Raw genomic sequence first — 15,214 nt, 5'->3', positions numbered from 1 at the left:
ATACCTATCTGTTAGATAAGATCGGATGCTTTCAAGTTGAAAAAAATAAAAACTATGAGAATTAAGATATGCAACAAATCTTTCAAGAGAACAAGTATTAAGCTTTGCTATAGAGTCAGGGCTAAGAATCATAAATTTGTCACCAAGATATTGATGCATTTGTGATAAAAACATACAAAGAAGAGTATTTCATACTCACTCCTAATATATATCCTTTAGTATAAATGAAATTTGTTGCCTGCTCATATCACCATCCTCTTATTTTCTTTTAAACATTTTCCCGTGTTGAAGACACTATAAAAGATTTTTCTTTCTTTCTTCGCAATTCAAAATTCATCATTTCAAAACCAAATTGAGCTTTTTCCAAAATTCTAGCGTAGATGTCTAGCTTTTTCCCAAAAAACATGCCCTTTAAATGCCAGTCCTTCAGCTAAAAATTGAGCAAACAATTGGTACTCTAAGCATCATTCTTCAAGGCATAGGTTTTAAAACAATTCTCAATTAGGCGATCAAAATTGATGAAGATTTTGAATTGAGTACTTGTAGTTTAAAATCCCAAGCTTCTTCTCAAGATTGGTTTAATGATTAAGAATGGAAGCATAAGATGAACACAGATCAGATTTCATATATAAGAAAACATGTAATATATATCTTACAGAGCTTTCTGAAATACAAAACTTAGAAAACTAAGCAAGTCATACCTAAGGGGCTGATCACTTCGAAATTCAGAAATTCAAATCAATCAGAATAAGGAATTCTTCCCTATCTTATGGACTATAGTCTCCTTTGAGTTTCAGCAATCAGAACAAGGATTCTACAAGGACTTCAGCTCATAACATGGATTTGGTTGTTCTCATGTTTTGGGATGATGAATTAGTCAGCTAATGTTTAAGCTTCCATGGATCATTATCTGATAAATGTGAACTCCAACATGCCAATATTCCTCAAGTCATCCAAGCTTCAAAAAACAAACAGAAAACAATGAGCAAATGGTCTACAATAATCCCTTGCCAAGCTTATCCTCAATTCCAAGCCAGTCAGGCATTTGATCTTTCAAGCCTCGCAAGATGGCCTCAGATTGATCCAGCTCATGCTCTAGCTGTGCCATTTCAACTTTCATTGCACTCAAGTGAGTGAGCATCATGGCCCTCTTGGCCTCAGCCTGTGCATAGTGAATCAGAGGCCCCACAGTAACAAATTGAGTTCTTAACCAATCAACCTTAACCTGTGCCCTCTCCAAATCGCTCAATGTACTACAAATAAAGGAGATATCTGCATCTGATAGTTCTCGGGCAGTGTGCTGCTGCATCAGTTGCACAATCTTCACTATGGAGGCTAGAAACTGGGCTCGAAACTGGGGCGCTGTAAAGCAGCAATCAGCAGTTATGTCCCATACTTGGTAAATATTTGCTCCAAAATTGAATAGCCCGCAGGAGAGAACCCAGGTCCTTGAACTTGAATACTGGTTTCCCTGATCCATGCCAAACTTCCTGCCTGAGCATGTGGGCCTATTTGGGGAATAGACTCTTCATCCCTTAAAATCCCCTGGTGCTCGGCTTGGGGAGGAGGTTGTAGGTTTGAGCTTCCGGGCACCAATGTGCTAGCATTGGTCATGGTTGAGATGGGGAGAGTAGGATTTTCGACTGTGGGTGCTGCTCTCCTACCCTGAAGTTCATGACTCGAAATAATGGTAGGTGATGAGTCTGAGCCAACTGTTGAAAAAGAGGACAGGATGGGCTTCTCAGGAGCACTGGTAAGGGTGGTAAGTGGCACTGGGGCCCGACTTGAAGAGAAGGGAGTAGGAAGTCCAACCAAGCTTTGAGGCAAAGGAATTGAGACATGAACAGCTGAAGTAGGTGGCAATTCGGAGACCCTCTCTTTCACTAGTATCCCATCATTAGAAATGTTCTCCACATCATTAGCAGTGTGTTGTAGTACTTCCTGAGTGTCCTTTACCTCAATCTCTTTGTTGCCATGAGTGAATTCCCAATCTGGCAGATTACTGCTCATTGTATCCTCCTTTTCCTCTTGTGGCTGAGGAGGAATAAACACCTTTTTAGGGTGCAGTGGGGGTAATTTCTTTCCCTTCTCAAGAGCTTGGGTAGTGCTTGTGGGTCTCCAGGCCTCAGCCTGTTGTGTTTTCTGGCCCTCAAATGATTCAGCTGCCATAATATGAACCATTCCTGCAGCGTTGTTAGAATCCCGGATGGTTTGATCTACGTCTTCAGCTTCATCAAGAATGGAGGGAGTATGGACCTTGGATAGACCCCAAGGCACCAGAAAAAGGAGAGTAAAAAAATAAGTATTCATAAGTGTCTTTCAATTCGCCAACAAAAACCGAAAGGTGGGCAGAAGAGAAAATGATACGTTCATTAATTCCTAGTCAAAAAATTAAACCTGGTATTAGCTGTGCATGAGAAGTGATGAGTAGTTTTACCTCTTCTTCTGCCCTTTTGGAGTCGGTTACTTGAGATTCGACTGGTTCAAATACATGTTTAGAGCGAATATTCCGAGAAAAAACACCCAAGCGCATTTATCCCTATCGAGGATGTTCTTATTTGACCTTTGATTACGGCTTTCAAGTCATGGTATGCTCAAGATGAAGTTCTGTAATCACCATTGTCCATTTTCAAGTGTAACTTGGACATGGGCATTGCAACCTGTTCTTGTTTCTTTTCTGATACTTGTTTTTGGTCTGATTGGATTGGTTCTTGGCCCGAAAACCTTCGCATGAACAAAGAAAAAATCGTCTTTTAATGTTCCCATTTGATAGCCTTTGTACCTTACCTTTTCTCACTTTAAAACCGATCTTCTCAGCATAGTGGTAGTAAAATTTTTCAGCATCCATCTCTGACATGAACACCATTCCTTTCAGTGGTATCTGACAATCAACTTCAGGCTCTTCCCCATCTAAACGAACAGGTGATTCAACCTCATCCATATCATCGTCTCTTGATAGGAATGAATCAAGCAAGAAACTGCCATCCCTATCCCTATAGTAGTACTGCTTTCAGAAGAAAAAAGAAAAAGGGAAATGATTGAGGGATGGAGAGATCAAGAAAAATATAAATCTCTTGCAGAAAAAAATTTATTCCCAGTATTCATTTTTGCTTGATAGCTAACCGGATATGAATCCTTGTTGCAATTAATCCATATTAACTAGGAATAATACAACAGAACCGTCATCCAAATGCTCAGCTTGTAGTAATACTTAATTAAAAACATTCATCTCAAGCGTAATTCAACTTGACATCTAACTAATTAGAGGTACTCAAGCTGAGCTCAACTTGCTCTTAGTTTTTCAAAATTGAATTGGGCTTAAACTATGCTTAACTTTGTTAGGTTAGATAGGAGTCAAACAAGTTTGAAATCGATAGGGCTCCACTGAGCCCACCTGCAATGTCCTTTGCTCTTATCATCTCATTTCTTCTGCATTTATGCCAAAATTTACATCATGAATGGTGCAGCATGCCAATAGGTTAGTCAACAATAAATTGGAAAAAACTTGTTATTTGATATATCATTTAGCAAATTATCAAAAAATATGTAGTGTAAGGAATGCATAACAAAAGCGCAAGTTGATAGTTTTTCCTTGAAAATATTTTAAAAAATAAATATACAAAATGAAGATTACAAAACCATATAAATACCACATGGAGCTAATTAGGCTTTGGTTGAAAAGGTAGATCCAAACTCAATAAAAATTGACTTGAGGTGAAAAAGAAAAGTAAGCACAAATCCAACCCAATTTTTAGAATTAATTCATTGGCAATTCATCCTAAGAATGGTTTGAATGGGCTTAAGTGGAACCTACCCTTTAAGAACAAAGTGGGTTTAGGAGGAGAATAACTGATTAATTCATCAGAGTAAGTTAGAGGACTTTTCATGAAACATTTCTACACCTTTTACTCTTCGTTGATATTTTTTCTTCCATTAGTTTGGTAATTAAAATTACAAGGACTCTGTGTATTAGTCAAGATTTTATAAGCTATGAAGATGAGAGCCATAGAATTGCTACATGAACTGAACGAAATTCGTGAAATGCATTCAACTTACTTGGTCCACGAACTCACTACCCTGCCAAGAGGAATACATAGCTCCTGAAACATCGGGCCTGGAACCGCAGGAACTGTATATGCCAGTAGAGTTGAATGTGATATCCCGATCAAACTCAGCAGGAGGCATTGAACCCCTTTCTTCGATGGGATGAGCATAGCCGCTAGCTTTCCAACCGCTCTCGGTTAAAGAGTTGTAAGAGTTCTGAGGTTCCGATCCAGTTGACTTACAGGGATCTGGAGGATCGCTTCTCTCCATGAGTGGAGGCTAGAGTGTCTTTTTGGCATTCAGCGGTTTACATTGGGGCTGGGCCTCAAAAGTATATACTTATATGAAAGTAAGTCTCAATAAGCTGCCTTTTTTTCTTCTTTGATTGTTACTCCTTTGATATTTTACTTAAAATTAATGGAGAGAGCAACCATTTCCCTGTCGGTGGCCCAACAATTCTAAGGTTGTGTAATCACGTAAAGTAATCAAAAAAATATTAAAATAAAAAGAAAAAAATCTCATGCTTGATTTTATTATAAAAAATATTAAAAAATAAACTATAATTAAAATTAATTAAAAATTTATATATTTTAAATTATTCAGTCTTTATATATATATATAAAAAATATAAAAATAATTTATTAATTTTCAATTTATTTTTTTATTTTTTATTTTTTATTATGTCTCTTAATTTCCTTTTTCTTATATTTTCTCGCTAAAATTTTCTTAGCAACATAGCTAAAATGTTTATAGTCTTGGTCCATTGTTAATAGGATTAATTTATTAAAAGAGATAAAAATATTTCAAAATTATAAAACTAACCTTTCCCATTTTTTAACTTGAAGAGTTTTTTGACAATAATATTTTTTAATATTTTCATTATTTACATGTGTATTTTAAAAGAAATGGTTATTTTTGCAAGAAAAAAATGAAAATATTTTTATTCAAAATAAATATTTTTTTTAGATTCGAAAAAGGTAAAAGGTTAAAGGTTAGTTTTCAAAGTGGGGATGATTTCATCCCTTTCAATATGTTATCCCTTGTTAATATTATCAGTTAAATAGTGGAATTCACTCAGTTTCCATGCTCTGTGGTGTCTTTGTGGTCGCATTATTGCTTATCAGCACTCTTGCCCACCATCTAATTTCCTTCATTGCATGCTAAGTAGTTAATGGCATTTAATTTCGGAGCAGTAGAATTTCCATGGAAGCATTCACAAAAGTGAGTGGACTTCATAGGTCAAGAAAGAGGATGGAGATAATAATTGAAATGGTGGGGAGTGGGGTAGAGTTTCCATGAAAGCATTCACACAAGTGAGAGGACTTCATAGGTCAACAACGAATATGGAGATAATAATTGAAGGTGGGGAGGGGGGGTGGTGTTTGGACTTTGTCTTTTTATAACTTTCTCACCTATCTAGAAAAGGTTTTGTTTTTTTACCCCTAATTTAATGCTCTGATTTTTTCATATACATCTAGGGTCAAATTTAAAGTTTGATCCGTATCATATATTTTTTCTTAATTTAATTATATTGATTTATGTCAATTCTTACTCATAATTAACTTTCAACTATAATTAATCTTTTTTTTTTCTTTTTTTTTTTAATTATTTCCTTTTCCTTTTATTTTATTTCATTTTATTTGTTTATTTATTTTTCAAAACCCTTAAATAAATTTTAATTTTTTCAGAATTGAATAATTTTTTTATTATGTTGCAACTATTGCATTTTTTTTTTTTTTTTGTAAACTATATTTCTCATTTCTTAATAAAACTTAATTTCTAAAAATAAAAAATTCATACTCATATTTTCTTTTCTTTTATATTTTTTTATAATTAATTCTTCAAAACTAAAATTATTAATTCTGATAATAGGTTAGGCTTATTTAACTTTCTAAGAAATTTTCTATAGTGAGAATGACATGGACCAAATTCAAATCACTTATTTGACCACTAAAGTTCTTCAAATTTTACCAATCCAAATCTGGCACATGTTCTTTTTGGCCTTTTTGATTTTTCAACCACTATTTTACTTAAAACTTTTCAAACTCTCTAGGCTAAAATACTTGATTATTATATCCTTACCCCTAAAATAAAAAATAAAAAATAAAAAATAAAAAAAAATAATCCCAATATTTAGATTAACTTAAAAAATTGTTGAAAAGTTATGGATGGTGTCGCCTCATTTCCTCCTCGACTTCTTAAGATACTTATTCTATCCCATGATGTTGCCACTATACTTTCACTACATAAATCACCTTGTTCTTAAACTTGTGTTCCTCAACTTCCAAAATTTGCAAAGGTTTCTTTGAATATGACGTATCTTTCTTAACCTAAATATCTTGCAAGTTAATTAGACAAGTTGGATATGGAGTACTTTTCCTTAGCATTGATATGTGGAAGACATCATGCACATGGGATAGCTATTAAGGCAATGTTAACTTATATGCTATCATGCCAATTTTGTTATCAACTTGAAATGGTCCACCAAATCTAAGGGCCTTCTTCTTTGGTCTGCATAACTTTTCTACCTACCTTGAGCATTCTTGAGTATTTTTTTTTTTTTTTGACAAGTTGTATATTTTCTGTAGTCTCTTAGACAATCTTAAGTCCAAACAAACTATTCTCATCCAATTCTGTCCAACATAAGAGCGATCTACATGTTCTCCCATAGAGTAGTGCTTCATAAGTCACCATGTTGATACTAGATTGATAGTTATTGTTATATGCAAACTTTGCTAAAGGTAAATAGTTTGCCCAATTATCTCCAAAGTCCAAAATGCATGCCCTCAACAAGTCTTTTAGAATCTGGATTACTCTCTTTGATTAATCATCTATTGAGGATGAAATGCAATGTTAAAATTCAATTGGGTGGCCATAGCCTTTCGTAAACTCTATCAAAACTAAGAAGTAAATTTAGGTCCTTGTCAGACACTATAGACAATGGTATCCTATACAATCTCACAATTTCTTGTATATATAACTTAACCGAAGAGTTCATAGAGCCAATAGTCTTCATGGCTAGGAAATTAGCTAATTTAGAGAGGCAGTCCACAATAACCCAAACTCTATTTTTCTTGTTTCTAGTTGTTGACAACCCTATCACAAAGTCCATAGTGATGTGATCTCATTTCCACTCAAGTACAAGCAATGGTTGCAACAACCTTGCAAGCTTCTAATGTTCGACTTTCACTTGTTGACAAATTTGACAATTGGCTACATATTGAGCAATGTCTCTTTTCATTCCACTCCACCAAAAAGGTCTCTTTAGGTCTTAATACATTTTGGTACTCTTAGGGTGAATTGTATACTTTGTGTTATGAGCATCTACTAATAGTTTATTTCTCAACCCCGCATCCCTTAAACACACGATCTTCTTTTAAATCTCACACCCCCATCTGCATGCATAGACCAATTATTGTCTACTCCACCTTCTACCAACTAGGCTTTAACCTTCTCTAAAATCTCATCATGTACATGAGTCTCTACTATTTTTGGATGATCTTTTGTCTAGCTGACATACTATAGGAGCATTGACTTTATCCTTCCCAACCAAGATACAACTAAAAATCCTTAATAACTACATACATCTTGAACTCTCTCAACTATAAGCTAGACAATTGTCCATAGTTCTTTTTACTCATGACATCCGTTACAATATTTGTCTTTCCAGGATAGTAATGAAAAGCAAAATCATAATCTTCCAATGTCTCCACCCATCTTCACTGAAGATGTATTTTAAACTTTTATGATTAGAGCACACCTTAAATTTCTCTCGATACAAGTAGTGTCTCCAAGTCTTGAGGGCAAAAACTACTGCTGTAAACTCTAAATCATGTGTTGGATAGTTTCGGTCATACGACTTTAATTGCCTTGAAGCATAAGCTATTGGGATTGAACCCTTAAAAGCAAGACATGAGGTGACAAAGTTAGACTTAATTATCCCTTTGCTATCCCTTAGGTGTATTGACATTGATTCGAGCATTTAGCCCATGTCTCTTACATTGTACATGACTTGGGTGTATTAGGAGTTGCATAGAAGATATAAGTCATGGGTTCCTTGTAAGTAGATAAGTTGTCCATAGTTGGTTCATAAATTTGGGCAATCTAATAGAAACTATAGTGCACTACCTCCTAATTGGAGGGATGACTTGTCTTGGTCATTAGGATGGGTTTCCCATGGTGAGTGTACTAGTGTATGTGATGCACATTGGACAAGACCTATGATGAATTATGACGCCAAGCTATCAATTATCATGATTCACCAAACTACTATACTGCATGGACTCTTAACCTTGAGAGGATATTGAGTTTATGCCAAAATCAATAAGAGGTTTTGACTTATGAGTGAGACCCTAAAGTGGTCATATATCCCTATGGATTGGGTCACTGTTGATGAAGGCTTGTGGTAATAGGTATTCTCAATAAAGGCATCATAATATCTCATGGCATTGAGATAGTGTGTCCCCTTGGATGATCCAAAGGATATGTAGTCATGAAATATGTGACCATAGTAATTCCTTTAGTGGAATTTAACATATGCTCCTTGGAGCGAGAGTTTGTCATTTGATCATATAATAAGTGAGATATGTAACTCAAGGATTTGAAAGGTAATCTTGATAGATGATAACACTATCTTTTTAGATTATGGACACCAGTTAATGGGGAGTCTGCATGTAGTGGATAGTAGGTAACAGACTTGAACACTTGATGTCTCATTGTAAAGTAGTAGTCAGCTGTTATGTCCTCATACTTGGTAAATATTTGCTCCAAAATTGAATCACCTGCAGGAGAGAACCCAGGTCTTTGGACTTGAATACTTGTTTCCTTGATCCACGCCAAACTTAGTTTGGGGAATAGACCTTTCATCCCTTAAAATCCCTTGGTGCTCACCTTGGGGAGGTTGTAGGTTTGAGCTTCCATGCACCAATGTGCTAACATTAGTCATGGTTGGGATAAGGAAAGTAGGAGTTTGGATTGTCATTGGTGCTATGCTACCCTAATTTTCAGGATTCAAAATAATGGGAGGTGACAAGTCTGAGCTAATTGTTGCAAAAGATGATAGGATGGGCTTCTCGAGAACACTGGTTAGGGTGGTGGTAAGTGGCATGGGGGCCTCACTTGAAGGGAAAGGAGTAGAAAGTCCAACCAAGCTCTGAGGCAAAGGAATTGAGACATGAACAGCTGAAGTAGGTGGCAACTTGGAGACCCTCTCTTTCACTAGTATCTCATCATTAGAAATGTTCTCCACATCATTGGCAATGTGTTGTAGTACTTCCTCAGTGCCCTTTGCCCCATCCTCTTTGTTGCTATAATTGAATACCCAATTTGGCAGATTACTGCTCATTGTATCCTCCTTTTCCTCTTGAGGTTGCCGAAGAATAAACACTTTTGTAGGGTGCAGTGGGGGTAATTTCTTTCCCTTCTCAAGACCATGGGTAGTGCTTGTGGGTTTCCAGGCCTCGGCTTGTTGTGTTTTGAGGCCGTCAAATGACTCAGCTGCCGTAATATGAACCACTCCTACAGTGCTGTTAGGATCCCGAATGGTTTGATCTACGTCTTCAGTTTCATCAAGAATGGAGGGAGTATGGACCTTGGATGGACCCTAAGGCACCAGAAAAAAGAGAGTAAAAAAGAAAAGAATTTATAAGTCTCTTTTGAATTCACCAACAAAAATCGAAAGGTGGGTTGAAGGGAAAATGACACGTTCATTAATTCCAAGTAGTCAAAAAACTAAAAATCTTGTATTAGATGTGCATGGGAAGTGATGGGTAGTTTTACCTCTTCATTTGCCCTTTTGAAGTCGGTTACTTGAGATTCGACTGGTTCAAATAGATGTATAGAGCGAATATTCCGAGAAAACACACCCAAGCGCCGAGGAAGTTCTTATTTAACCTTTGATTATGGTTTTAAAGGTCATGATTATGCTCAAGATGAAGTTTTGTAATCACCCATTGTCCATTTTCAAGTGTAACTTGGACATGGCCTAATAACTAAACACACCCTAAACAAACCTTCTAACCACTTTTCTCATAGTTGGAACTAAGCAACTGTGTAACAGATTGCAACTGTGTAACAAATCAAAACCAACTCATGTAGTTGTATATAAATACGTTTGTAATCTTGATTATGATCTTAATGGAAAATAGTTGAGTACATTCTCTTCTTCTACACATTTCTTCAAAGGTTATCATGGTATCAGAGCCTGCCTTGTTTTCTTGATTTTCTTTCACGATGCCTTCTTTTACTCAATCGTCTGAGCTTCAGCTGCCATCTTCAACACCCAACCCAGTCTCTCTACAATCCCTCAATCATGCCCTTCCTATCAAGCTTGACCATAACAACTATATCCTCTAGAAGACCCAAATGGAAAATGTATTTTTCGCCAATGGATTTGAAGAGTTCATCGAAGGAACCAAGCCATGCCCATCCAAGGAATTACTCACGGGAGAAATCAACCCTGAATTTGTGCAGTGAAGGCATTTCGATCGAATTGTTCTTAGCTGGTTGTATTCCACTCTTACACCAAGCATCATGAGCCAAATCATTGGGCACCAAACATCCCATGATGCTTAGATGGCTCTACAAAGGATCTTTTTTGCTTCAAGCAAAGCCCGTATTATGCAGCTTCGCCTTGAGTTCCAAATGGCCAAGAAATGAGCTGATTCTATGCTAGAATACATCCTCCGCATTAAGACCATTTCTAACAATCTTGCTACTATAGGGGAGCCTATTAAGGACAGAGATCATATCCTTCAGCTTCTTGGTGGCTTGGGACCCGAATACAATTCAATTGTGGCTCCCTTGACAACCCGAGAGAACGATTTTTCTCTTCACTTTGTGCACAACATTCTTCTTACGCATGAGTAGAGGCTAAATCATCAACATACATCACCCACTGACCTGTATTTTGCTGCCCACATGCCCGCCATACCTAACTCAGTCCCATCTCAAACCTTTTCCAATTCTCATTCTCGGCACCACCATAGACCTCCTCATCAAATAAGAAACCAACATCAAACACTGAGAAACCAACACCAAGGACCATCAGTTCCTAACAGAAATCATAACAGACCATCTGCTCATCCCAGACCTCCTCATTTGCCTACTCACCCACAATGACAATTATGTGGCAAATTTGGACATACTGTTATGAAGTGTTATCACCGTTTTGACATCACCTACCAAGACAACAATGGTGCCTCATCTTCAAAGGATTCTTCTCAGTTTTAGGCCATGCTTGTTGCTGCACCAGAACATCAAGATTCCTGGTTCATTGACACTGGAGCTACCCACCACCTTACCCATTCTGCTCAGACCCTCTCCCATGTGCAACCATATTCTGGTACTGACCAAGTCACCATTGGTGATGGTCAATCTTTACCTATTCACAACACAGGTAACAAACTCTTTTCTTTTCCTTCCAAGGTTTTTTGTTTAAATCAAGTTCTTCATGTCCCTCAACTCTTTACAAACCTCATCAGTGTTTCAAAATTTTGCACTGATAATGTTGTTGTTTTTTTTAGTTTCATTCAACATATTTCTTTGTCAAAGATCAGGTCACCAAGAAGACACTACTCCAGGGCTACCTTAAAGATGGACTATATGAGTTTCCTTCATCCTCTTCTACTCGTGCTTTTCTGTCTACAAGCTCAGATCCTGCTAGTGCGCTTTGGCATTCCCGACTTGGCCATCCTGCAGCTCCCATTCTTTCTAAGGCTTTAACCTTTTGTATTTCTCCTGTTTCTTTTTAGCTTAATAAAATGCCTCTGTGTACAATTTTTCATTTAGCTAAATCTTATACTTGACCTTTTTCATTGTCTTCTTTTCATGCAACTCAACCCTTAGCTCTTATTCACACAGACTTATGGGGTCCTGCCCCTTATCCCTCAACAACAGGTGCTCAGTATTTCTTAATTTTCATTGATGATTATTCCAGGTATACTTGGATTTATTTTCTCTCAACCAAGGACCAAGCCCTACCCACTTTCATTAATTTTCATAAAATGGTTGAAAACCAACTAATTACATCCATCGAATGCATTCAGTCTGACAATGGTGGGGAATTCCTAGCTTTCAAACCCTACCTTGAACCTCATGGTATTGTTCATCAATTTTCCTACCCACATACACCCCAGCAAAATTGTTGGGCAGAAAGAAAAATACGCCACCTTGTTGAAACCAGTCTAGCTCTTCTCACACAAGGCTTCTTACCTTCTAAATATTGGTCCTATGCTTTTCAAACAATAGTATATCTCATCAATATCCTACCAGCTAAACTCCTTAATTTTCAATCCCCTCTTCAAGTTCTTTTCCATAAAATTCCCGATTATCGTCACCTCAAGGTCTTCAGATGTTTATGTTTTCCCTCCTTGCGCCCTTACGCCCTTACACTTAACATAAACTCTCCTATAGGTCCACTACCTGTGTGTTCCTTGGTTATGCATCAACTCATAAGGGATACATATGCTTTGATGTCTCCTCTGGCCATGTCTACATCTCCAGAAGTGTCATCTTTCATGAGACCTCATTCCCTTTCCAAACATCACTTCCTAGCTCTTCTTCATTTTCTCAATCTAGCTTCTCTACTCCTACTTTAATTTCTTAGCCTAGCCCATCTACACCTCCTTCCATTTCTCAGCCCAGTCCATCTACACTTGCTTTATTTCCTCAGCCCAACTCATCTACACCTTCTTCACCTCCCACTTGCAACCCCACTACCAACACTACTTCAATTCCCACTACTTCGGAGTCTCTCCCTCCATTACTTCAGGTCTCGTTTGCAACCAATTCATCTTCTATACCTTCTTCTTTATCTCCTTTACCCCTCAACACTCATCCAATGGTAACACAGGCAAAGTCTGGAATTTATAAGAAAAAGTCTTTTCTTGTACAACAGACAAGAGAACCTTGCAGCTACAATCAAGCATCTAAGAGTGATCCTTAGGTTCAAGCCATGAATCATGAATATCAAGCCCTTCTCTACAACTGCACATGGAGCTTAGTCCCTCCACCTCCTTCAACACACATTGTTGGTTGTCGATGGATATACAAATTGAAATATCGACCTGATGGTTCAGTGGAAAGACACAAAACTAGGTTGGTTGCTCAAGGTTTCACCCAAACTTCGGGAGTGGATTATTTTGACACCTTCAACCCTGTTGTGAAGCCTTGCACTATCCGTCTCATTCTTGCCTTGGCAATCTCATTTCAATGGCTGGTTAGACAACTTGATGTGGAAAATTCTTTCCTTCATGGAGAGCTCCAAGAAGAAGTTTTTATGGTTCAACCTCAAGGGTTTGTTCACCCCCGCTATCCTCACTATGTCTACAAATTACATAAGGCACTTTATGGCCTGAAACAGGCCCCTAGAGCTTGGTTTCATAAGCTTCGGGTCGCCTTAGTTGATTATGGGTTTCAACCCTCACGTACTGACATGTCCCTCTTCGTTTACCACACTACTTCAAAGGTGCTTGTTCTCCTTGTATACGTCAATGACATTTTGGTCATTGGAAGCAGTCAAAAACTGATCTCTCACTTCATCTCCTATCTCCATGATAAGTTTGCACTCAGAGATCTTGGCCCTCTATCCTATTTCTTCGGCATTCAAGCTCACCATCAAGGCTCAATCTTGCACCTCAATCAGCAGAATTATATTACAGACCTGCTCAGTCGCACTCACATGGAGAACTCCAAACCTGCACCCACACCAGGTAGCCTTGGACGCACACTCTCTCAGTCAAATAGTGTGCCTCTACCAGACCCCTTTGAATATCGTCGGACAGTAGGGGCTCTGCAATATGTCACTCTAACAAGGCCTGATATTGCCTTTGCCGTAAACAAAGCAGGTCAATTCATGTCTAAGCCCTCCGATGCTTACTGGCTTGCTGTCAAACGAATTCTCTTATATTTAAAAGGAACACTTAATCTTGGTCTTCAGTTTCAACCAGCCACTTCTATGGAGCTTCAGGGATATAGTGATGCTGACTGGGCATCTTGTCCCAATGATCGTCAGAGCACCAGCGGCTTCTGTGTTTTCCTCGACTCAAATCTTATCTCCTGGTCCTCCTCCAAACAATGCTTGGTCTCCAAGAGAAGTGCTGAATCTGAATATAGAGGGTTAGTCTCCCTCATGACTGAGTTGGTGTGAATTCAGTCACTTCTTTAAGAACTTTGCTTACCTACCTCTCCACCCATCTTATGGTGTGATAACCAAAGTGCAGCTCATCTTGCTACCAATCCAGTCTTCCACTCTCGATCTAAACACATAGAATTGGACTTGCATTTCATCCGAGATAAAGTTCTATGCCAAGAGCTTCATATCTGCTATGTGCCTTCAAGTGACCAGCTTGCTGATATATTAAACAAACACATACCTATTTCCAAATTTTGTAGTCTCCGTAGCAAGCTCACAGTCACCAACCCATCTCTGAGCTTGAGGGGGGATGATAACCAAACACACCCTAAACAAACCTCCTAACCACCTTTCTCATAGTTGGAACTGAGCAACTGCCTAACAGATTGCAACTATGTAACAAATCAAAACCACCTCATGTAGTTGTATATAAATACATTTGTAATCTTGATTCTGATCTTAATGGAAAATAGTTGAGTTCATTCTCTTCTTTTGCACATTTCTTCAAAGGTTATCATGGGCATTGCAACCTGTTCTTGTTTCTTTTCTTTGATACTTGAAGGATGAATGTAAATAGGAGAAAAAGAGAAGAAGAGAAAAGCAAATGGTAATAAGAAAAAGAGAAAAGTGAGAGAGGGAGAGAGAGTTGGCCCTCACTTTCCTCACAGGAAGCCAGCTGCCTTGGAATCGGATGAAATCACTAGATTGCCATCAATATTCTGATCTTCCATTAGATGAAAGGATGGCAATGTAGTAAATATATATAAAAAAAATAAAATAAAATAATAATAATAACAAAACTTATCGTGTATAATATTAAATATCAATTTTTTAATGGATGGTATTTACAGGATGGGTAAATATCAATTTTTTATTTTTTTTTATTTCCAAGTATTCGTTATTTTTTTACACCTGATGATGAATGGAAATCTTTTTTAAAGTTGTAATCAACATCTTATATCTCCTCCTGCTTGGGAAAATTAATTAAGAGACTCTTCCAAATTCAGGATCTCCATATCCTATGTGCAAAAAGTGTTA

At 37.4% G+C, this 15,214-nt stretch overlaps 2 protein-coding genes across 2 annotated transcripts; both read right to left on the bottom strand.

Moving 5' to 3' along the window:
• Positions 1-873: 873 nt before the first annotated feature.
• Positions 874-2,533, bottom strand: LOC117905645. The gene is made up of 2 exons (XM_034818530.1): positions 2,438-2,533; positions 874-2,256 (listed from the first exon to the last, which is right to left on the bottom strand). The coding sequence occupies exons 1-2, from the start codon at positions 2,531-2,533 to the stop codon at positions 1,384-1,386; spliced, it is 969 nt and encodes a 322-aa protein (XP_034674421.1). The 3' UTR covers positions 874-1,383.
• A 96-nt stretch (positions 2,534-2,629) lies between these two features.
• LOC117905644 lies at positions 2,630-4,333 on the bottom strand. The gene is made up of 2 exons (XM_034818529.1): positions 4,057-4,333; positions 2,630-3,004 (listed from the first exon to the last, which is right to left on the bottom strand). The coding sequence occupies exons 1-2, from the start codon at positions 4,312-4,314 to the stop codon at positions 2,630-2,632; spliced, it is 633 nt and encodes a 210-aa protein (XP_034674420.1). The 5' UTR covers positions 4,315-4,333.
• Positions 4,334-15,214: the final 10,881 nt, after the last annotated feature.

The sequence above is a fragment of the Vitis riparia genome, chromosome 18 (assembly GCF_004353265.1).
Source record: "Vitis riparia cultivar Riparia Gloire de Montpellier isolate 1030 chromosome 18, EGFV_Vit.rip_1.0, whole genome shotgun sequence".
NCBI classification, from domain to species: Eukaryota; Viridiplantae; Streptophyta; class Magnoliopsida; order Vitales; family Vitaceae; genus Vitis; species Vitis riparia.
The sequence above is the reverse complement of the archived record's forward strand: the minus strand, read 5'-3'. Positions and strand labels throughout refer to the sequence as shown.

Coding starts and splice junctions, on each gene's coding strand:
- LOC117905644 (XM_034818529.1), bottom strand. CDS start 4,314: ATGGAGAGAAGCGATCCTCCAGATCCCTGTAAGTCAACTGGATCGGAA. Junction 3,005..4,056: donor GTAGTGAGTTCGTGGACCAA/GTAAGTTGAATG, acceptor TTCTGAAAGCAG/TACTACTATAGGGATAGGGA.
- LOC117905645 (XM_034818530.1), bottom strand. CDS start 2,533: ATGCGCTTGGGTGTTTTTTCTCGGAATATTCGCTCTAAACATGTATTT. Junction 2,257..2,437: donor CCAAAAGGGCAGAAGAAGAG/GTAAAACTACTC, acceptor GGTCTATCCAAG/GTCCATACTCCCTCCATTCT.